Below are 23,403 nucleotides of genomic sequence, written 5' to 3'. Positions count from 1 at the left end.
TGTGTGTGTGTGTGTGTGTGTGGTACATGGCAGCCGTACAGAGAAGACGAGCTAAGTACAGCGCTGCCGTATGGAGCCTGTCTGCCTGCTGGGCAGCTGATGGATCTCTCCTGTGCTGTGAGAGGAGTGTGTGTGTTGTGGGGGAAGGGCTTGTCTGTCGGCTGTCCTGACATGTTCATTTGAATGAGTAATTATTGCCTGCTCTGTTGCAGGGCCAAGATGTGCCACACTGTGTTTGTGTGAGAGAATGAGAGGGACAGAGAGACACTGTAGTTTGTGTGAACATTAGAGAGGAAAAACAAGACAATGCGTCATATACACTCAGTGGCCAGTTTATCAAGTACACGTTCCCATTGAAAATGGTTCACTCCTACAAGACAGTGAGTCACGTGGCTGTGGTTTGCTATATAAAGCAGGCAGACAGGCATCGAGGCATTCAGTTACTTTTCGTTTGAACGTAAGAATGGGCAAAACGAGTGACCTCAGCGACTGTGCGTGGTATGATCGTCGGTGCCAGGCGCGCCAGTTCCAGTATCTCAGAAACAGTCGGCCTCCTGGGCTTTTTATTCATGATAATGTCTAAGGTTTACAGAGAATGTTGCTACACACTAAAAAACATCCAGTCAGCGGCATTCCTGTGGGCTGAAACAGCTATTTGATGAGAGGTCGAAGGAGAATGGGAAGAATTGTGCAAGCCAACAAGCGGGCCACAAAAGGGCAAGTAACGGTGCAGTACAACAGTGATGTGCAGAACGGCATCTCGGAATGCACAACTCGTCGTTCCTTGTCACCGATGGGCTATTGTATCAGACGACCACACCGGGCTCCACTCCTATCAGGTAAAAACAAGAAGTGGCTCCACCAACACTGGACAATTGAGAATTGGAAAAACATTGCCTGGTCAGACAAATCCTGGTTCCTGTTGCGTCATGCTGGTTGCAGTCAGGATTTGGCGTAAGCAACATGACACCTTGGCCCCATCCTGCCTATTGTCAACGGTACAGGCTGGTGGCAGTGGTGTAACGTTGTGGGGAATGTTTTCTTGGCACATGTTAGGTCCCTTGATACAAATTGAGCAACGTTTTCCAACCCAAAGACTTCAGGCTGTTCTGGGGGCAAAGGTGGGGTCTGACCTGGCACAAGATGGGTGTACCTAATAAACTGGCAAATGAGTATGTTCATACAGTAATAATCAAATCAAATCCAATTTTATTTGTCACATACACATGGTTAGCAGATGTTAATGCGAGTGTAGCGAAATGCTTGTGCTTCTAGTTCCGACAATGCAGTAATAACCAACAAGTAATCTAACTAACAATTCCAAAACTACTGTCTTATACACAGTGTAAGGGGATAAAGAATATGTACATAAAGATATATGAATGAGTGATGGTACAGAGCAGCATAGGCAAGATACAGTAGATGGTGTCGAGTACAGTATATACATATGAGATGAGTATGTAAACAAAGTGGCATAGTTAAAGTGGCTAGTGATACATGTATTACATAAAGATGCAGTAGATTATATACCTGTTTTGTGTCTTTTAAAATCAGTGTGTGGTGATTGACGTACGAATCAGATTGTGGCTGGGCAGGACCATTGGTGGGCACCAGACCCACCAATGCAGGTGTGGCACAGCATGAGCAACCTCTGCCAACAGTCTGTGTGTTTGTGAGTCCGTGCGTGTACAACTGTATGTACCGGACCTACAGTAATAGATGATTAGAATCCTATCTGTCATCAGCCAGGAGAAGAGGGCCCAGGCAGATGCATCACAGTTCCCACAATGTCTACACAAGCCACCATTATAAAGGCTTTAGGTGTATCCATTCATACATCATTACTCCATTTGAACCACACTAGATGATTGCTTTTATTAGCAGTGTTTTAGTATGTACGGTTAGGCTCTCATTTCCTCAGGAGTTAAAGCCTGTAGCGAGGATAGATCTGTTTTTACTCAGTGCTAGATGAAGAGGCCTAATTGAGGCACTCAAGGAGTACTGAGCGGATCTTAGCTTTCCACAGACACACACTCTTACATCCTGCCACTCAAATCCAGCAGGAATTCAATTACCAAGCCCCCTTTTACTGGGTCCACTGTATTTCTATGGAGCCATAACCATAATCACGCCACTGGCATTAATTGGCCAGTAATTGCGGAGTCTCTGCACCTGTGCGATGCTAAATTGTGTGCACTGTGCTGGCACAATGACCCATAATTTTTGGTTCATTTCTATTTTTTTTGTACGTTTTTTTTTCTCCCTCATGTCGGATTTCCCGGGACAAAGCTAGTCAAGGGAATTTGTTTTTTCGAGCCTGTGCCTGCATTAAATGCTAAATAAAGAGTCAAATAATTTTCTAAATCATGTTTGTATATAACGTTTCATCTTCACCTCACAAATCTAGGCAAAAATATTTCCCTAACCGTTAGATAGCTTAGTTGGTGTAAATTGTGGTAATTTTAATACAAATAAAGTTATTAGGTTACACGGGTCATTCTCTCCAAGGTCAGACCTTTTATAGATGCCAATCTTTCTGCAAATCCTTACCATTTTATGTACATGGGTATAATGATACAGTGCCTTCAGAAAGTACTCATATCCCTTGACCTTTTCCACATTTTGTGTTACAGCCTGAATTGAAAATTGTTTAAACTGAGATTTTTGTTACTGGCCTACACACAATATCAAAGTGGAATTTTGAATTTAGACATTTTTACAAATTAATTAAATATGAAATGTCTTGAGTCAATAAGTATTCAACCCCTTTGTTATGGCAAGCCTAAATAAGTTCAGAAGTAATCATTTTAAAGACTGAGCTATAATCGCTGCCAAAGGTGATTTTTAACATGTATTGACTCAGGGGGTTGAACACTTATCTAATCAAGATAGTGTTTTTAGGTTTTATAAATATTTTACAAATGTTAGAATTTTTCTTCTACTTTGACATTTAAGAGTATTTTGTGTCAATCATTTTTTTAAATAAAATATATTTTAAACTCACTTTGGAACAACAAAATGTGGGGAAAGTGGTGTGAATACTTTGAAGGGACTGTATTAACTACCGGTAATTATAATTTCTCAGTTAAGATACTTTTTGAATAAAGAAATGAATTATCCACCCACACATTTGAACCCTAGTTTAGGTTGTCATACCGGTGTTCTGTTCCCCACAGAGTTCTCTGGGTCATGTTCACACTCAGTTCCTGCTGCTTCTAGAGTCTCTGGCTGAGTTTTGGGCGGTTCTAGATGAGATCGATGAAAAGACCTGGGTTCTAGAGCCAGAGAAACCCAGCAGAGCCGACACCATGAGGAGGATTGCCATCGGTAACGCACACACTGACATGCAAACTCACCAACTAGAGACCTCTATAGGCCATAATTAACCCTCATGCACACTGAACTAAACAACAGACCACTACTGCTACTACCTATCACTTTTACCATTGCTTCCTTTGTGTTGTGGTCAGCTATTCCTCGTCTCCAATCACTGATTAACTATGTCTGCAGCAAATAACGTGTCCATAAAAGTGGAGGTTGACACGCAACACCCAAAGATGTTGCCAGAGTGCTGCCTGCTTGGAGCTGAGCATGGTAGGTGAAAGACTATACTTATGGTTGTTCCTTTTTTTAATCGGTAATGTATATGAAATGTGTACCCTATATTAAATGACGGCACACTCCCATGTTTCAATTTATTTTATGCATCCTCTTGTTTATTAACTGATCTGACTCAATTTGATAAGCACATGTAGTATTGAGGAAACCTGGCTTCCACCTACCCTTATTCTATCATATCTGTGATCACAGACAAAGGAAAGCTGTATTAAAAAGGAAAGCTGATGAATGTGTACTACCCGACAAAGTTTTTTACAACATAATCATGCTTTTGATTTGGTACGAGTAGGAGCGGACCAACCAAGGTCGAGTTTGTTCTATTTAAGTCCTAACAATTGTTGCCAATTGTTTCTTTAAATCCAAGGTCATGCTTGGCCAACAGTGCCACACAGAACTCATTGTTGGTTGCCTAGCAATGCTATTAAACACACACTGCTGTCGCCAAGACTGAGGCAGGCAGCGACCCTCAAATAGATGGGGTCACGCAGAAATATTGCTTTTTGCATTTAAGAATAACAAACAACAGAATGCAATGATGGCTGTACACAAAGACGAGGCTCATGGGGTGGAACGGACTAGAGCAGAGCGTTTATGTGGAAGTTATTGGAATATTTCCTCTTTGCCTGACTCTCTGTCATCAAATATGAAGAGCTGTTTGTAAGAGCCTGTGTGCTGCATCCAGGAAAACACTTGACATCACCCCAAATGAGATGTGGGGCGATGTTTTCTGAAATGCATTGAAATGCACAAAAACGACTGTTAAATCCCCCTGCAAGTGTTGTGTATCTCTAAACCTCTCTTTTTACAATGTCCATTTGGAATTCACAACTTGTGTGGGTTATTTTCCCCTGCAGTGGTAACACCTTTGAGGAACAAGCTGAATGCCAACATGCATTTATGGTAAGTTAGGTAGTCAGTCATTTGGATACAGTCTACTTTTTGGTATTATATGTTCCATACAATGTGATTCTAAATTAAGTCTTCTATGCCATTTCAACGTGATAGCATTGGTCAACATTTCCTAGCTGGGAGAGAAAGACATATTGGTCATAATTGCAAACTTCTCTTCCCTCCGTCTCACCCTCATTTGCATGTGTTTAATTAGTGTGTGAGGGAGCTGTTTTGTGTCTTTCAGGAACCCGGACTGCAGCATCTTGCAAAACCTCCGGGATGTTTTGGAGATAGAATTCCCATCACCTGCCACCCACGAAAAATCTGTACGTTGCATTTCCCTGTTTCAAACACCAAGTCCTCACAATTACCTCTGCCGAGGAATCGTGTGTATAGAAATATATTTTTATTTCTGGTCTTTTTTGTTTGCTGGAGGTGGGTGTGCATCCCCTTTAATTGGGTTGTTTACAGATAAGATCATTAGAATAACAAAGATGGCAGAATCCTCGGCACTATCGAGATCGCTTTAATCACACCCCCATTTATCTCTTTTTTGCCGCCGGATGGGTTGAAAGGGCGCCGTGTTTATCCACTGTCGCCACGGTGATTAATGCCTCAGCATCATTAACATTCCGAAGAGCAAAGTTTACTTTACCAGATGTTGAAATTGTACCTGCCATCCTCTTTTTAATGGATCGCTTGGAGAGAAAAAGGGCTTCTCGTTACATGAAAAGAAATATGCAAACAGAGAGAGGGAAGGGGGACACTGATAGAGGGGATAGACAGGAGGAGAGCTACTAAGAATGTCTCCTGTAGAGTTTCAGTGCGGAGTGTGGGATCTGTTACGCCTACCGTCTGGAGTCAGCCATTCCTGATCAGGTGTGCAACGACCCTCGCTGCGGCCAACCCTTCCACCAGGCCTGTCTGTACGAGGTAAGGGACACGCACAACTATCCTACCCAATCAGGCATGTCTGTTTTACAAAACACATGCATGAATTTAAAATCATTTGTTATAAATTCATACAAAAATGGGATGTGAATTTTTTTTTTTTTTAAACATCAAATTCATTTCAGGTGTTTGGCTTCTTTGCATTTGTCTAATCTTGCCACTACAGGCACAAGGAATTGGTCAACTTCAATTTGACTAGTTCCTGTTAGACTAGTTTTAGTTTGACTAGTTCCTGTTCGGTTTCTCTCCAGTGGTTGCGTGGACTACCTTCCAGTCGCCAGAGCTTCAACATAGTGTTTGGAGAGTGTCCCTACTGCAGCAAGGTATTTCAAGCCGCCATATGGCATTAAGACTCACTTCACAGTCGATGTCCTTCATAAAAAAGTTATATACCTTATATAGTCTTCATATAATGTGTCATTCATAAAGTTTCAAAAAAGGTAATATAGAGCGCTGTTCATGCACAATAAGTACATTGAATATAGCAGATCACATTTAGTAGTGTGGAGGTACCATGTCCTTGGTTAGTATATTATACAACAGTCACGCATATAAATCACACTGTAAGACTATAGAAAATCCCGAGGTACAGTTGCAAATCACAAGTGTTTTTTTTAGTAATTGATACAGCGAGCCTGTTTTGACATTTGCAAATAACAATGTAGTCCATGTTAAATTACATTTTTACTTTTGTTGTTTACAGCCCATCACAGTGAAGATGTCCACCCAGAAACCCTGAGAGCTGACTGAAGCCTGGGCATAGAGCTATATGGTTTAACATGAGCCTCAGCAAATCCATAATACATCTAATCTAATGTATATCGTCTCACTCACGTCATGACACTATAGCGAACTGGAGTAAGAGTTGGGGATGATGCAAACCTAAAATAGGCATGATGAATAGGAAACAACAAAAATGCTCAGAGTTGCAGGGAAACAGCACCAAGTCATCATTCAGGACTGTCAGCCAGAGTGAATAGAAAGGCCAGGGACAGGAATAAGACCACCAAGGCACTACAGTACAGTGTGACATTACAGCCACTCTTCTGTTTGGGAGAAGGCTCTGCTCTCTGGCCGTGGTCTTTGTGGCTGTATTCCTCCCACTCACCAGATTCTGGGGGATTGTGCTTATTACTCTTACCCCCACACCGGTGGTCATGGTTGAAGATTTCTGAACCATCCTCTTTGTACAGATGTTTTTCCCAGTGTGTCTGACTGGTCCTCCCACTGGTCATCATGTGTTTGACCCAATTTGCTTTTTGTAAGGGTTGTACTTTCTCTGGGTTGGAACAGTCTATGGTTGACTTGTGGTCTTGATGTCACAGCAACGCCGTCATCAGCAACTATTTTCCTGACGCGACGTTTGGTTTGTGTTGATGTTTTCTGTTAGGGGATAATTCACACATTTGCTTGGGTTTCTTCCATTGACCTGAACTTTTGTAACAGCCGTTAATGTGAAATTACAACAAAGGCAATAAAAAAATATATAATCACAATTTTAAAAAGTGATTTATTTTGAGTTTGAACTTGCTCTGATAAAACGTATTTCATTATCAGTTGGGCGTCAATGTAAAGTAGCTGGTCATTTTGTCCATTCTTGTAAAACCAGTTGGACAACATTCTAGTAAAATGCTGTGAATCCTGTCAATATTGCAGGACTTAGTGCCTTGGCCTCACCGCCTGTTCTGGCTGGGGCTTGGATTTGGGTGGTCCTCTGATGTATTGAGACGGCACAGGTCTGGGTCTCTCCATCTCCTCCTCTTCCTCACTCTCGTCATCCTCCGCATATACAGACTTTGGTTTGGGCGACCCTCTAGCTCGTCCTGCTTTCTGTGGGGAAAAGATACAAGACCGGATTGAGATTTCACGTGAAGCTAGCATGCACTAGTTTATGACAACATACTCCTGGACATTTCCTGCTTATGAATTCACTAACACCTTACCCCATGTTCTGACTGGGGGTTGGATACTGGTGGTCCCCTAATGTAGCGAGATGGTACAGGCTTGGGTCTCCGATCTTCAATCTCCATTTTTTCTTCATCACTGTCATCCTCCACATATATAGGCTTTGGTTTGGAGGCCCCTCTAGTTGCAGGTTTAGCCCTGCCCGCATTCTGTGGGGAAAGGACACCGGAATAATTATTTCATGTGACGCAAACGAACAACTGAATGAAAACATACTTTTACTCCTGTTGTCAACACTTCAGAATAAAAAGGGCATTTCTCCATGTGTGTCCACTACTGTACATTCCAATACATTTATTTTTGGGTCATATTGTACTAAAACCAGTTGCAAACAGCTCAGTAGTAAAGTTTAGTAAATCCCGTTTATAGCCAACACCTTTACGCCCTTGGGTGGTACAGGTTTGGGCCTCGCTTCATCCAACTCCATCTTCTCATCCACCACAACTACGGGCTTTAGTTTGGATGAGCCTCTACCTCGGCCTGCTTTCTGTGGGGAAAGGATACAGGAAGAGAGGGTGAAGGGCTTAGTAAGAGGCTAGCATGCAACTGTTTCTGATAGTAGAAACTTGCTTGATTCTCCATTGACCAGGAGAAGGCCACCTACTGTGTTGAAGACGAAGCATTGTTCACTGAATTATTCATTTGTCTTTGAATGATGAAGATAAATAATAACACGGGAGTCCGTACAGGACAACGACTAACTACCTATTGGATATCATGAAATCGGGGAGGAAAAAGGAGTAAATAACAATAGAGGAGTAGGACAGACACTGAAAGCAGCCTTTCCATGACCCCTATTAATTCGACTGACATTTACACTCACTTTCCAAACCTCCAAAAATTGACTTCTATTTGACTACAGATCCAACTGCCCAGCAGTTCAGCATAGAAATTAGAGAAAATTAGAACAATTATGGCTGCTGATCCTCTGCCCCTGTAAAGTGTGTGTCATCAATCGCCTCAAATTGGGCTGTTTTGGCCATCTGCGGGTCAAGTTAGTCACCATTGGAGGCTCAAGTGATTCCGGTAAATTCCAGAAAATCACCACCTCTCCGCTCCAGAGCCTCTCGAGGGGGACGAGGTGTGCCTCCGTGGGGGTCAGGGGCAAGTTGACCCCCTTTACTACGGTCAAGATCCCGCCAGGCATTTAGAGAAGAAAATGTGATTCACCTCTACGCAAAGAGCCAGAGAGATGACATATTTGGTACAGTCCAATTGAAATGCACATATTTGATGAGAAATACTTTCTGGAGTGTATGTGTGTTGTAAATAAAGACCTGGATTTGTGGCTGAGGCTATCAGTGTGTGTAGATCTCCCACACTGCACTGGGGCTCCCGACAGACCCACACACAGACACCGTCCTCTCCCAGAGGGTTATAAATCAGAGTATAAACAATGAACATGAAGTGAGTCTAGCCATCTGGTCTCCATTACACTCCCCTGACCTGCACTTTACCCTATCCAGCTATATTAGATACTGAACAAAAATATCAACAACATGTTGGTCCCATGTTTCATGAGCTGAAATGAAATGTTCCACACACACGACTTATTTCTCTCAAAATGGTTTACATTCCGGTTAGTGAGGCTTTCTCATTTGCCAAGACAATCCATCCTGACAGGTGTGGCATATCAAGAAGCTCATTAAAACAGCATGACACACAGAATTATGACATCCCTTCAAATTACTGGATGCAACTATTTGAGCCACACACATTGCTCACAGCTGTATAAAAATCGAGCAAAGTGGCAACGTCTAGGAACAACAATGGCTCAGCTGTGAAGTGGTAGGCCACACAAGCCAACAGAATGGGACCACTGAGTGCTGAAGCACGTATCACGTAAGAATCGGCTGCCCTCGGTTGCAACACACTACCGAGTTCCAAACCACCTCTGGAAGCAACGTCAGCACAAGACCTTTTTCTCGGGAGCTTCATGAAATGGGTCTCCATGGCCAAGCATCCACACACAAGCCTGAGATCACCATGCGCAATGCCAAGTGTCGGCTAGTGGTGTAAATTGGATTCTGGAGTAGTGGAAACGCGTTCTCTGGAGTGATGAATCACGTTTCACTATCTGGCAGTCTGACGGACGAATCTGGGATTGGCAGATGCCAGGAGAACGCTACCTGCCCGAATGCAGTGGCAACTGTAAAGTTTGGTGGATGAGCAATAATAGTCTGGGGCTGTTTTTCAAGGTTTGGGCTAGGCCCCTTAGTTCCAGTGAGGAGAAATCTTAATGCTACAGCATACAATGACATTCTAGACGATTCTGTGCTCCCAACATTGTGGCAACAGTTTGGATAAGGCCCTTACCTGTTTCTGCATGGAAATGTCCCCATGCACAAAGCGAGGTCCATACAGAAAAGGTTTGTTGAGATTGGTGTGGAAGAACTTGACTGGCCTCCACAGAGCCCTGACCTCAACCCCATCGAACACCTTCAGGATGAATTGGAACGCTGACTGTGAGCCAAGCCTAATTGCCCAACATTAGTGCCCGTCCTAGTAATGCTCGTGGCTGAATGGAAGCAAGTCCCCGCAGAAATGTTTCTTCATCTAGTGGAAAGCTTTCCCAGAAGAGCCTATTTAGCCTACATTTGTGAGTAGATCTGGATGTGTGCGATTGATTAATTGACAGATTGATTAATAGGTGTACATTAGGGGTCCCCAATAGGCAGTTTTCTGAGCAAGGTAATCTCTCAGGTGCTCTCACCTTGCCCCTGTCTGGCCAATCAGACCCTCTGGTGGAGGAACCCCCTGACATTGCTCCTCGTGGCACAGACAGGTCCAGCCTTCCCTGGCCTCCGCTCGCTCTCAGTCCCACCTCAGACAGCAGCTCTCTCAGCCTCTGGTAGTCCGGACGTTCCTCATACTCCAGAGCTTTGACACTGAGCAGGAAACTGGCCAACTCATCTGGGAGAGGAAGAGGGACAAAAGAGAATGCACAATAGTCCCACTCCGACGTATCTGTGATGTTTTAACACTGGCTATGTGCCGTGTGATCTGCGTGTTTCAGTACACAGAAACCGTCACCCCTTACTGCAACTAACATGTCCAGCTACCTAGTGTACCCACACACGCTTTGGTTGAGTGTGTATCACACTCATATACAATAGGGTTGATGCATGTCCTGGGCCTTATCTGCGGCGACCAGCCCGGCCCTGCCTCTGGAGGAGGTGTAGAGAATCATCCCAGTCAGTCATCACCATACATCACATAGCCATAACCTCACAGAGACGTGACCTCTGTTTACAGTACCAGAGATAACAACAATGGAGTCTCTAAGACATCTCTCTGGGATGGATAATGGAGTTGTGGGAACATATTTCAAAAAACCCTCCTAAAAATGTTTCATTCCCTTCTGGGACAAAGTGGTGACTCTGACTACTGGACAAGTACTGACTGGTACAGAGGCCCTCTCACTCACCTGTGCAAGCTCCACCCACCGACAGCTCCTGCACCGAACCAGGTAGATTACCTATGAGTCTGAAAAGAGAAAGAGGCATGAAATAGAGGGGGAAAGAGAAACAAGGGTTTAACTTAAAGACAACAGACATACTGTAAGGACAACGTTTTGAAGGGTCTGTCCTATATCCGAGAGATATACTTTGTCAATGTGGACACAGGTTCAAACATCTCATTCCACAATCATGGGCATTAACATGGAGTTGGTCCCCCCTTTGCTGCTATAACAGCCTCCACTCTTCTGGGAAGGCTTTTCACTAGATGTTGGAACATTGCTGCGGGGACTTGCTTCCATTCAGCCACAAGAGCATTAGTGAGGTCGGGCACAGATGTTGGCCAGTCAAGTTCTTCCACACCGATCTCGACAAACCATTTCTGTATGGACCTTGCTTTGTGCACAGGGGCATTGTCATGCTGAAACAGAAAATGTCCTTCCCCAAACTGTGGCCACAAAGTTGGAAACCCAGAATTGTGGAGAATGTCATTGTTTGCTGTAGTGTTAAGATTTCCCTTCAATGGAACTAAGGGGCTTAGCCCAAACCTTGAAAAACAGCCCCAGATCATTATTCCTCCAGTTGGCACTATGCATTTGGGCAGGTAACATTCTCCTGGCATCTGCCAAACCCAGATACGTCCCCCAGACGGCGAAGGGTGATTCATCAGTCCAGAGAACGACTTTCCACTGCTCCAGAGGCCAATGGGGCGCAGGCTTTACACCACTCCGGCCGACACTTAGCATTACGCATGGTCATCTTAGGCTTAGGCCGTGAAAACCCATTTCACGAAGCTCCCGATGAACAGTTCTTGTGCTGACGTTGCTTCCAGAGGCAGTTTGAAACTCTGTAGTGAGTGTTGGAACCGGGGACATAATTTCTACGTGCTATGCGCTTCAGCACTCGGCGGCCCTGTTCTGTGAGCTTGTGTGGCATACCACTTCACGGCTGAGCCGTTGTTGCTCCTAGACATTTCTACTTCACAAGAACTGCACTTACAGTTGACCAGGGCAGACATTTTACAAACTGACTTGTTATAAAAAGGTGGCATCCTATGACGGTGCCACGTTGAAAGTCAGAGCTCTTCAGTAAGGCCATTCAGTTTGTCTATGGAGATTGCATGGCGGTGTGCTCAATTTTGATACTCTATATACACACACACAAGTATGTGGACAGGTGTATAACAAAGCTCAGGAAATATATATTTTGACACATTTAACCCCTTATTTTTAACACAAAACTACCTCCATATTTTATATTTATCTGGTACCAGGTTACCTTCAGACAAGTCACGTGACAAACACCACTGTAGCTCGACCACCGACATATTCTAGGTAGGTGTGGTGAATTGAGACACGGTCCATGCAAAAAACAACATCCCTCTAGCTTAAAACTGACGGATTTTGATGGGGATTTAACACTAAGGATCAATAGGAAGATTGAGAGGGATCCAGAGAGAGGGTGGTCTTTACCTGGTCTTGGCCTCTTGGACCTGTATAGGGTTCTTGAGCACAGAGTCCCAGGGCAGCGCCCCACACAGCCAGTGGAGCAGACAGAAGCCCAACACCTCCAGGTCTCCACGTCTCGATGGAGCTACACAGAGAAGAAGATGATCAGAACCTGGTTTGGGAGGATAGAAACAGCTTTGTTTGAAGGGCTGTGTTCAGAGGTAAAACAGTATGCAAAGAGAGGGTAAGGAGGATGACAATTATGAAGGGAGTGTTAGTCTTTCAACTTTTCCTGTGCTCTGCAGACAGACAGAGCTTTGAGGAGAGGGCCAACATTTGTCAGTTTTCCTTCTTCTCTGGCCTGTTCCAGGAAACTGGATCCTTGTGGCCTCTGACATGATTCAGACGCCCGCTGCACAGCCTAAACACACACACTCGATTGCTCAAACACCCCCTCTAAGGCAGTAAACCACACAGATATCTACGCCCAAATCAATACCACAGGTTACAGAAGTCGACAGGGTGCTGTGCACTGGGGAGATATCTAAATACTAAATACTGATGATGGCTAGACATTAACCTCTAGACTTGCCTCGTTGTAAACAATGCCTTCCACCTAGTTTTAATACAAGGAAGTGAACAAACCTTGCACTGAGAAAGTGTCTTTATGAAAAACTGTGGGGAGTTCATCAATACGTCTGGATTGAGTGCATGTGAGGGGTCGAGCCCGAGGAGTTTTAGCAGCTCAATACTGTAACGGCAGTGCATCTCCGGAGAAATTACCCATCGACTGACTAGCTTCGTCAGAAGGAGAAATCTCGAGCCAGATCCTTGGCTAGCATTGATCCCAGACAGTGTTCCCAATGAAATAGGCTGCTGCCACAGTGGCTGCCAGGCAGCGGCACCCAACAGGACAGCACTACTGGCTAGCCTAGAGACGGACAACAGGGGTTGGTTGGTTGGTTGGTTGGTTGTAGTTAAATGTCTGCCTCGGTTGTTGCCTTCAACATTTTTGTGATTAAGCCGCTTGTTTAAGTAATTTACTGAATCAATTATCTCAAGAGTGGAAGGTGTAAAGTACTTAAGTGTATAGGTCAGCATTACAGTATATTTGTTGCTGCCACTTCTAATTAAGCCATTGTTGTAAACAATTATATAAAGCCTCATTGATACTGAGAGGCAGATAAGAGGGAATAAAGATGAAAAACACAAGTGACACCAGCACTTAAAAACTACGCCAACTCCCACAGCCACAAAATAGATTAACAATTAAAAAGATCAACAACTACGTTAAGCACCAGTGGCGTGCTTTGACCATATTGTCCCTGTTCACAATAGCTTTTCCTTTGCTGTTTGGTCGTGCATTTATGAATCTTTCCCTAATGAGAAGGCAGCACACACACATACAGCTCTCTCTAATGCACCCACACATTCATGCATATGCTTGCGTGTACGCACACGCATTCATGCACACGCATGCGTAGGAACACAGTTCTGTCCTATTGATATTCAGATTTTCACTCTTAACACGCTCTTTCGGAATCTCCGTGTTCCAAAGCATCCTGCTCCAATAGGTGATAATTAGCTCAGAGTTCAGTGATGCCTCACTCTGTTCCATCTCCACCCTTGTCATGGCAACATCTACCCAGCGAGGGTGATGATAAGATGGGAGTGTGGGATCTTGAGCAAAAAGTAGTCTTGTAGCTCGTCAATCTGCATGCATCTCGATTTCCATTTGACCCAAAGGAACTTACAACGTGGAGGTCAAGTAAGACCAGCCATCATATTTAGCCACCTGGAATATAATTCTGGTTTGTTTATCAACTGTAGACAAAAAGGGAAACGTTACCTGATTGACTCATTCCAATAGTAGAGTACTGTAGGCCTAACAGAAGTTATTACATCAAAGGACTGATGAGTTGAAGCATAAACACATACCAGACAGTTTACAACAAAAAAAATTGGATCGCTCCTACAGACAGTGAGTCACGTGGCCGTGGCTTGCTATATAAAGCACGCACAGGCATTCAGTTACTGTTGGGTTGAATGTTAGAGTGGGCAAACCGAGTGACCCAAGCAACTGAGCGTGTTACGATCTTTGGTGCCAGGTGTGCCGAATCAAGTATCTCAGATACGGCCGGCCTCCTGGGCTTTTCACGCGAGACAGTGTCTATGGTTTACAGAGACTGGTACGACAAACAAACATCCATCCATCAAATATATTGGTCACATTCACATATTTAGCATTTGTTATTGCGGGTGTAGCAAAATGCTTGTGTTCCTAGCGCCAACAGTGCAGTAGCATCTAACAATTAACAACAATACACAAATCTAAAAAGAATGGAATTAAGAAAAATATAAATATTAAGACGATCAATGTCGGAGTGGCATTGACTCAATACAGTAGAATACAGTATACACATATGATATGAATAAAGCAGTATGTAAACATTAAAGTGACTAGTTTTCCATTATTAAAGTGGCCAGTGATTTCATATCTATGTATATAGGGCAGCAAGCAGCCTTTAAGGTGCAGGGTTATGTAGCCGGGTGGTAGCTGGCTATTTAACAGTCTGACGGCCTTGAGTGAGGCAGTGTGCCCCCGGTGATGTGTTGGGCAGACCATACCACCCTCTGGAGAGTTCTGTGGTTGCGGGCTGTGCGGTTGCCGTACACTGTCTGTGTAGGTGGACCATTTCAGCATCTGTGATGTGTACCAGGCGGTGATACAGCCCGGCAGGATGTTGCATCTCCCCCACACTGTCTGTGTAGGTGGACCATTTCAGCATCTGTGATGTGTACCAGGCGGTGATACAGTCCGGCAGGATGTTGCATCTCCCCCACACTGTCTGTGTAGGTGGACCATTTCAGCATCTGTGATGTGTACCAGGCGGTGATACAGCCCGGCAGGATGTTGCATCTCCCCCACACTGTCTGTGTAGGTGGACCATTTCAGCATCTGTGATGTGTACCAGGCGGTGATACAGCCCGGCAGGATGTTGCATCTCCCCCACACTGTCTGTGTAGGTGGAACATTTCAGCATCTGTGATGTGTACCAGGCGGTGATACAGCCCGGCAGGATGTTGCATCTCCCCCACACTGTCTGTGTAGGTGGAACATTTCAGCATCTGTGATGTGTACCAGGCGGTGATACAGCCCGGCAGGATGTTGCATCTCCCCCACACTGTCTGTGTAGGTGGAACATTTCAGTGTCAGTGATGTGTAGGCCGAGGAACTTGAAGCTTTCCACCTTCTCCACTACTGTCCCGTCACTGTGGATGGGCGTGCTCCCTCTGCGGTTTCCTGAAATCCACCATCAGCTCCTTCGTTTTGACGTTGAGGGAGATGTTATTTTCCTGGCACCACTCCGCCAGGGCCCTCACCTCCTCCCTGTAGGCTGTCTCATCATTGTTGGGAATCAGGACAACGACTGTTGTGTTGTCTGAAAACTTTATGATTGAGTTGGAGGTGTGCGTGGCCACAGTCAGTCATGGGTGAACAGGGAGTACAGGAGGGGGCTGAGCATGCATCCTTGTGGGGCCCAAGTGTTGAGGATCAGCTAAGTGGAGGTGTTGTTTCCTACTTTCACCACCTGGGGGGGGCATCAGGAAGTCCAGGACCCAGTTGCACAGGCGGGGTTCAGACCCAGGGCCTCAAGCTTTATGATGAGATTGGAGGGTACTACGGTGTTAAATGCTGAGCTGTAGTCAATGAACAGCATAGGTATTCCTCTTGTCCAGATGGGATAGGGCAGTGTGCAGGCAATTCCGTCTGTGGACCTATTGGGGTAGTAAGCGAATTGAAGTGGATCTAGGGTGACAGGTAAGGTGATATGATCCTTGACTCATCTCTCAAAGCACTTCATGATGACAGAAGTGAGTGCTATGGGGCGATAGTCATTTAGTTCAGATACCTTTGCTTTCTTGGGTACAGGAACAGTAGTGGACATCTTGAAGCAAGTGGGGACAGCAGACTGGGATAGAGAGAGATTGAATATGTCTGTAAACACTCCAGCCAGCTGGTCTGCGCATACTCTGAGGATGTGGCTAGGGATGCAGTCTGGGCCGGCAGCCTTGCAAGGGTTAACATGCTTAAATGTCTTACTCAGTAATCTGTGATTGTCTGTAGATCCTGCCACATACTTTGTCTGTCCACTTTGTACTGACAAATGCTGCCTGTTTGATTGCCTTAGAGGGAATAACTACACTGTATTTGACCATATTCCTAGTCACCTTGCCATGGTTAAATGTGGTGGTTCGCGCTTTCAGTTGAGCGAATGCTGCCATCTATCCATGGTTTCTGTTTTGGGTAGGTTTAAGTCATGGTAGGAAAAATATCCCCTACACACTTCCTGATGAACTAGGTCACCAAAGGGAGGGCCTTATAGGTATTTTGAAAAGGTGAATAGCAGTGATCTAGTGTTTCCCTAAGCAAGTACTACAGTCAATGTGTTGATAGAACTTCGGTAGCGTTTGCCTCAAATTTGCTTTGTTAAAATCCCCAGCTACAATAAATGCGGCCTCAGAATATGTGGTTACCAGTTTGCATAAAGTCCAGTGTAGGTCGGGTGAACAAAAGGACTTAAGTTTCTATATATTATCACAATCACACCATGAAGCATACACCCACACCTTTCTTCTTTCCGGAGAATTCTTTATTCCTGTCTGCGCCATGAACTGAGAACCGAGTTGGTTGTATGGACGGGGACAGCAATATCCCGAGAGTGCCATGATTCTGTGAAACAGAGTATGTTTACAGTCCCTGATGTCTTTCTGGAAGGAGATCCTCACCCTGAGCTCGTCTACTTTATTGTCCAAAGACTGAACATTCGAAAGTAAAATACTCAGAAGCGGTGGATTGACTGTCCACTCCAAATACCTCTTCTCTGCCGGCGCCGACATTGAGCAGCCTCTGGGATAAGTTTGATTGCCCAGGGGGTACAAACAAAGGATTCAATTCGGGAAAGTCATATTCCTGGTGAGATACCGCCGCTCTGATATCCAAAAGTTATTTCCGACTGTATGTAATAACACAAAAACAATCTGGGCTAATAATGTAAGAAATAACACCCCAAAAACAAAATACTGCAAAGAAGCAGAGCGGCCATGTGTGTTGGCGTCATTACATTGACAGTCCAGTGTGCAAAAACAGCTCGTTGATGAGAGGTTGAAGGAGAACGGCAATCGTGCAAGTTAACAGGCAGGCCAAACAGACAAATAACGGCACAGTACAACAGCGGTGCGCAGAATGGCATCTCGGAACACACAACTCGTTGATTCTTGTCACGGATGGGCTATTGCAGCAAATGACCACACTGGATTCCCCTCCAATCAGCTAAGCAGCTCCAGTGGGCACGCAAATCACCAACACTGGACAATTGAGGAATGGAAAAACATTGCCTGGAACAGGACAGCGAGTTCAGTTTACTTGAGTGGCCTGCACAGTCCCCAGACCTCAACCCAATAGAACATCTTAGGGATAGAACTTGCTGTACCACCATCCAATCTGCAGCAATTGCAATTGAAGAATTCAGGCTATTCTGGAGGCAAAATGGGGGGGGGGCAACCCGACACTAGATGGGTGTATGTAATAAACTGGCCAGTGAGTGTATATTTCCATCTTATACCTACTTTAGTTTGTAGAAGATTCATGACCCCTGGGCTATAGAAGCAAAGGAATGATTCACCTATACAAGAGAGTCTACTGTTAAGCGAAGACCAAAAAGTTGGAATGAGGACCATATGCAACGACATACAGTATATGTGACATGAGAACAAATTGCACTAGATGACAGTGTGTGTGTACTTCTATGTAGGTCTGTAAAAGAACAGACCGGTGTTTAAACCAATCCTGTGATTTAAATGTCATTCCTATCCAACCTCTTAAATTAAATTCACAGACATAGATCAACGACTCGGGAACATGTTGAAGCATGTTCCGCCTGCCACATTTTAGCTTGTATGCAACTGTGAATTACATGGGCCCAACATACACCTCTTGATTCAGAGAACCGAACATAAAAACACAAGCTCAGCATGTTAACCCCCACCACCCTCTTCACTCTATAAAAGATTAAAAGTGACGGGTTTGCCTTTAACAATAACGCTGACTAAGCATCTTGTCTGTTTTCCTTCATATGGACAGCATTGATTGAAACAGTTGCATGGCGATTAGGGAGTCTTCACCACACTCGTTCAGCATATCGAACTCGGCACCATCCTCCGCTCTTAGCAAACAGAGGTTATCAGTGGCCAGTCCCACTCTAACCAAACATCAAAGCCTTAATTAATGGGGGATGAATACACATTGCAGGTTATGACTTTAGCTAATTAGGGGGTTTTTTTAATGGAGTCTGTGTCGGGGAATACGAGGCCGAGAGAATCAATGTCCAATAAAAAAGGACCATGTACGCAATTTGCCAGCTAATGTGTTCCCTACTGAGGGCGGTTTTATAGCAAGGAACGAAGGGGGGGTTCACTTTATGCATTGATAAACAAGTACACTGCCAACTGAAAGATACAGTAACGCAGTTAGTATACATCCATACGAGATCATTGGCCACACAGTCAAGACAAGTGAGCTATTGTCCACCAATTATTGTATGTGTACCCAGAAACCTTGCCCTTGCACTACACAACCGTTGTTGCCACATGAAACTATGAGTGTTCATATCAATGAAATCCCACTTTACCGACTCCATTGTGGGCATCTATGCTGGTGTACTCTATGGTTCCGTTGTGTCCCTTTTTTGGGTTCTTTTTGTACTCTTTGTGTACGCCGTCTGGGCTGTACCTGTAGGACAGGCCGTAGTCAGCCAGGTACACCTGCAGTACAGGGAATAAACAGACAGTATGTGTAGATAACAGTCAGCTCACCTACAAGTAAAAAGCTTAACATATACATTGCTCAATGTTAATATAGCTAGTAACGGTCTTCTACGTATGTTTTATACACAGTACAAGAAATGCCTTGAATACGCATGCCTACTGTTCTGAGACAGTGCTAACGCTAACCTTGTCAGGGTCTGTGTGACCAAGCATCAGGTTGGCAGCCTTTATGTCTGCATGGACATACTCATTGTCATGGATATACTCAAGCACATCCAGCTGTAGGAAGACAAAGAGAAGGTGAAATATTCGACGCATGTGATGAATACAATTTGATTTGAACTCACCAGGACACGTCCTAGCTGTAGTACTGTGTGCTTCTTCAGCTTGCCACCATTTCGCTCACACACCTTCTGCAGGTCACTGCCCAGGCGGTCCATCACCATGAACCTGTACCTGGATTGTAAATAAGAATGTGTTCTTAATCGAGTCACCTGGATAAAAACTGTACATGTTACAGGGCAAAGGTCAAGGATAAGAGGTAAAATCATCTCTAACACACTTCCCAACCACAAAGCAAGGGATTATTAATGCCTTCACCATGACCATCACTACACCAGTTAGTGTAGTGGCTCCAGTAGTACCTGGTTCCGTTGTGTTCTGCCAGTCCTGATCCCCAGTATGCAGGGATCCCCAGAAAATCCAGCATCTTGCTCCTCATCCACCTCTGCACTGAATCAACAGCAGGACAGAATTACAAGGGCCAAAAATGGCATCTTACATACTATATTTAGGGAAAGGGAGATAGATACCTAATCAGTTGTCCAACTGGAAAGTATTCAACTGAAACCGGTCTTCCACATTTAACCCAACCCCTCAATCAGGTGAGAGGTGGGGGGGGGGGGGTCCTTCAGCACCCTGCCCCGCTCAGGGACAGAACAACCGGTTTCTACTTTGTCAGCTCGGGGATTCGATCCAGCAACCTTCCAGCAACTGGCCCAACGCTCTAACCACCTGCCGCCCCTTTCCACAACATATTTTCACCAGTGCAACGATTGCACCTATTGTTTTTCTATAGAAATAATGGACACAGTAAGAGTGCAAAAACAGATATTTTCTCTTTAGCATTTTTGTTTTATGAATTACTTGTTGCTCTCAGTATTTACCTTCATGCCATTTTGTTTCATTCCCTCTGAAAGGTAGCTGGTGCTGAGCAAATATGGCCAAGTGCCCAAGATACGATCCTAGAGGACCTAAGCCTTTGGTCTTAAAAGTGGTGCAACAAATTAGGATGCGATGTGGTTTTAATGACTGTGGATTCAGGTTGGACTGTCTGAACTGTTCACAAAAACACATATGACCACTTAAAGACAGAGGAAATAATCATGCGCTTCTAAATCACAGACACAGAAACGCACAAAGTGAACAGGAAGCCTGTCTTGGAGTGCTGGCTGGCTCTCCACCAGACTGGCAGGTGGTCAGGGGCCCAGCAGAGGAGCAGGCATCATTATGTGGGATTGGGTCCCTCTCTATGAATTAAGAGCTCAAACAAGCAGGGAAGGGGCTAACTGCCACTGAGGTGCATGTTTGCTTTGGCTTATTAATTACACCAGGCAGCAGTCTTGGGCACTTCATCAGCCAAGTACACTCCCGCTGCACTGGGCCTGGCCGCTCAAATAAGATGTAGCCTAAAATAGGTTTGGTTGTAACTACACAGTATGTAGCCGATATTGGACATAGGTTATGAACTCTTAGTCATATTTCTGCTACATCATGATGTTGACTGATTGAATTTGTTGATACTCACTGTTCTCAGGTTTAGCTGCCCTCTGATAGAACTTGAGCTCAGAAAACAGAGGCCCATTCTCATGGTACTCCTGCAGACAATGAAATAAGAGGGTGAAATATGAGTAAATGTGGAAATAGAAATGCTGAGAACCGTTGCATGTGACTGCCGTACAATTATAGGTTTATTTATACGCATATTAACACGGCAGTTCCTTATTATACCTTCCCATATCCACGAAAAACCCAGTAAGCAGAGAGCAAGCGAGAGAGAAAGAAAGTGAGAGAGTTTCACAGCAAATTATTGTGGTTAAGTCAAACTGTCGATCACATCTGGAGTTCTCTCTGAACAAATGGCAAAGCGTATACAGTGATAGAAATGCCCTGACTCACAACACAGCCATCCCTGTACTCACCACTCACAACACAGCCATCCCTGTACTCACCACTCACAACACAGCCATCCCTGTACTCACCACTTTAATCACAAAATGAGAATCCTCCCCAACAGGCATTTCCATGTCCTGCGAAGCTGAAGGAAAAAAGGGGGGAGAGAGAAAGGTAGGAGATGGGGAAAAAGGAGGGTGTGAGTGTGTGAGAGAAAAAGAGAAGAGAGGAAAAAAACAGAAAAAAAACAGGGACATATAAATAAACCGTGATAAACATGACAGTAATTTGGCATCAATCAGATGTACTCCAGTTTTTATGCTCTGTTGGTAATGCTTTACACCCAAATCTGTGATTCCTGGTCAAATAAATTGGGATGCGTGTGTTTATTTGAGAATCTGTGATACCTTGACAGATTGACATACTCGTCTGGTTACTTACCTAGGTAGATCAATCCAAAACCTCCTTGGCCAATAATTCTGCCCAGTTTCCATTGCTTCTTCTCAGTGTCGATCAGTGTAAACCCGTCTGGTAGGGGTGCAGGCAATGCTCGTTTCCTAGGAGGGGCCATGGGGCTAGCCAGCAATGGGAACCTATTTGGGAGTAAAAGAGAGTCAAGTTAGTTGGCTGGCAAGTAACTTATGGTACAGACCGACTATTGACATGTGGTCAACAGATGCAACTACAGCCACCCAGCTAGCTTGCAAAGTAGAGAGAAGCTATATAGTCCCGTAATAAATCCAGAAACAAAACTGAAAGTCAGTTAAATCTGGAAACTAGCCAGCATATTAGCTAGCTAACGTTACCTAGATAGCTACAGCAAGCTAACAGACTATATCGAATAAACTAGTTTGCTCTCCCTACATATAACTAAATTAGCAAGCTAGCAAAACAATATATTCGATTCATTTGGCTCGGTGGCTATAAAAATGAAACATCTGGCGATACATTACCATCAGAGTTTGGATAATTTTCCGTGAAATGTCTCAAAGATCTAGGAAGCGATAGATCTGGATATTCAACCGCCAATGAATGCTATCTAGAGGCGGGACGATGACACAACATGTGCCGTACAGGTTCACACTGCTGTCAGTCACCTTTAAAACGTCTGACCTGGGATGCGTTAAGTGGAGTACAACGTTACAGAACGTTCTGGTAAAACTGTATAGAACAGAAACGCTATGTCATTTAGATTAGGCCTTGGAGTCGTATCAATTTAATTGATATATTTGTAAGAAAGACACGTAGGCAGGCGGCCAAATTACGAACGTGCATAAAGATGGCAGAACGCAGATATGACGTCAATGTTTTAGCACTATCCACTGAGTTTTTAAACTACAGGTTGCGATATGGTTCAATGTGCTAATAAATCAGCACAAACTACTTTTTCTGTATTTCAAATTCCCAGCATCTTGAAGCTGAAATTGGGATCATGTATATCCTCTTAATGACCAGACAAAAAAAGAGTAATGGAAAGCAATGTACAATATATTGGGAATTTAGTAAAAGGAGGCATTTGTGGTAAGCGCATGGGGGCAGCTAGCCCAAGAGTGACGCTAAGGAGCCTACCGTCACTCCTTAAGGTCCAAGGATCTTATGTTATTTTCAGAGGTGGATTGACTGGCTGCCAAAACAGCCAAATAGGCCATCTAAACTCGAATCGAATGTCAATTGCGATATGATTATAAAAACATAAAGCCCTTGACTTTCATGTCATAACAATAATTCTACCAATCAAAATATACACTGTTTTAACCGTCTTTATCACAGTTGCAGCCAACAGTATTTTTCAGTGACAAGTTTCTGGCGTCCTTCCATTACGCACAAGTGTTCGGATCATGCTAAATAGCTCATTAGCACAGGTGGTGCTTCGGTCTTCCATAAACACGCGCTGTGATATGGCCATCTGGGAACACTAACCATAACCTTATAAAAGGTGAGTATTAACTAAAAATATTGTTTTTTTGAAAATGATTTCTCACTGATATGAAAGATTAGGTCCTAATGTTTCCAAAACCTTACTGCAAGTGATGCATAGTAACGTTCAGACCGATCATTGGGGATCTTAAAAC

At 44.2% G+C, this 23,403-nt stretch overlaps 2 protein-coding genes across 7 annotated transcripts in view; one reads left to right on the top strand and one right to left on the bottom strand.

The window, feature by feature from the left end:
* fancl (FA complementation group L) overlaps positions 1–6,956 on the top strand; it is a 17,718-nt gene extending 10,762 nt beyond the window's left edge. For all 4 annotated transcript variants that reach the window (XM_035754314.2, XM_035754313.2, XM_052498560.1 and 1 more), the window contains 7 exons: positions 3,177–3,327; positions 3,511–3,594; positions 4,473–4,518; positions 4,754–4,835; positions 5,326–5,442; positions 5,712–5,783; positions 6,164–6,956. In XM_035754314.2, the coding sequence (XP_035610207.1) occupies positions 3,177–3,327; positions 3,511–3,594; positions 4,473–4,518; positions 4,754–4,835; positions 5,326–5,442; positions 5,712–5,783; positions 6,164–6,199 (588 nt within the window). In that variant the 3' untranslated portion in view covers positions 6,200–6,956. The remainder of the gene's footprint in view (positions 1–3,176; positions 3,328–3,510; positions 3,595–4,472; positions 4,519–4,753; positions 4,836–5,325; positions 5,443–5,711; positions 5,784–6,163) is intronic.
* vrk2 (VRK serine/threonine kinase 2) lies at positions 6,048–23,403 on the bottom strand. Of its 3 annotated transcripts, none has more exons than XM_035754310.2 (15): positions 22,901–23,128; positions 21,773–21,924; positions 21,421–21,476; positions 20,967–21,036; positions 19,804–19,891; positions 19,507–19,615; positions 19,346–19,438; positions 19,024–19,156; positions 12,356–12,476; positions 10,853–10,911; positions 10,139–10,338; positions 7,802–7,912; positions 7,404–7,574; positions 7,138–7,290; positions 6,048–6,843 (listed from the first exon to the last, which is right to left on the bottom strand). In XM_035754310.2, the coding sequence occupies exons 2-15, from the start codon at positions 21,900–21,902 to the stop codon at positions 6,616–6,618; spliced, it is 1,722 nt and encodes a 573-aa protein (XP_035610203.1). In that variant the 5' UTR covers positions 21,903–21,924; positions 22,901–23,128; the 3' UTR covers positions 6,048–6,615. The 3 variants fall into 3 exon arrangements, with proteins under 3 accessions (XP_035610203.1, XP_035610202.1, XP_035610204.1); XM_035754309.2 differs by lacking the exon at positions 22,901–23,128 and adding an exon at positions 22,285–22,422; XM_035754311.1 differs by lacking the exons at positions 6,048–6,843; positions 22,901–23,128 and adding an exon at positions 23,354–23,403 and having other exon boundaries at positions 6,951–7,290.

The sequence above is a fragment of the Oncorhynchus keta genome, chromosome 36 (genome assembly GCF_023373465.1).
Source record: "Oncorhynchus keta strain PuntledgeMale-10-30-2019 chromosome 36, Oket_V2, whole genome shotgun sequence".
NCBI classification, from domain to species: Eukaryota; Metazoa; Chordata; class Actinopteri; order Salmoniformes; family Salmonidae; genus Oncorhynchus; species Oncorhynchus keta.
This window is presented reverse-complemented; position numbering and strand designations above follow the sequence as displayed.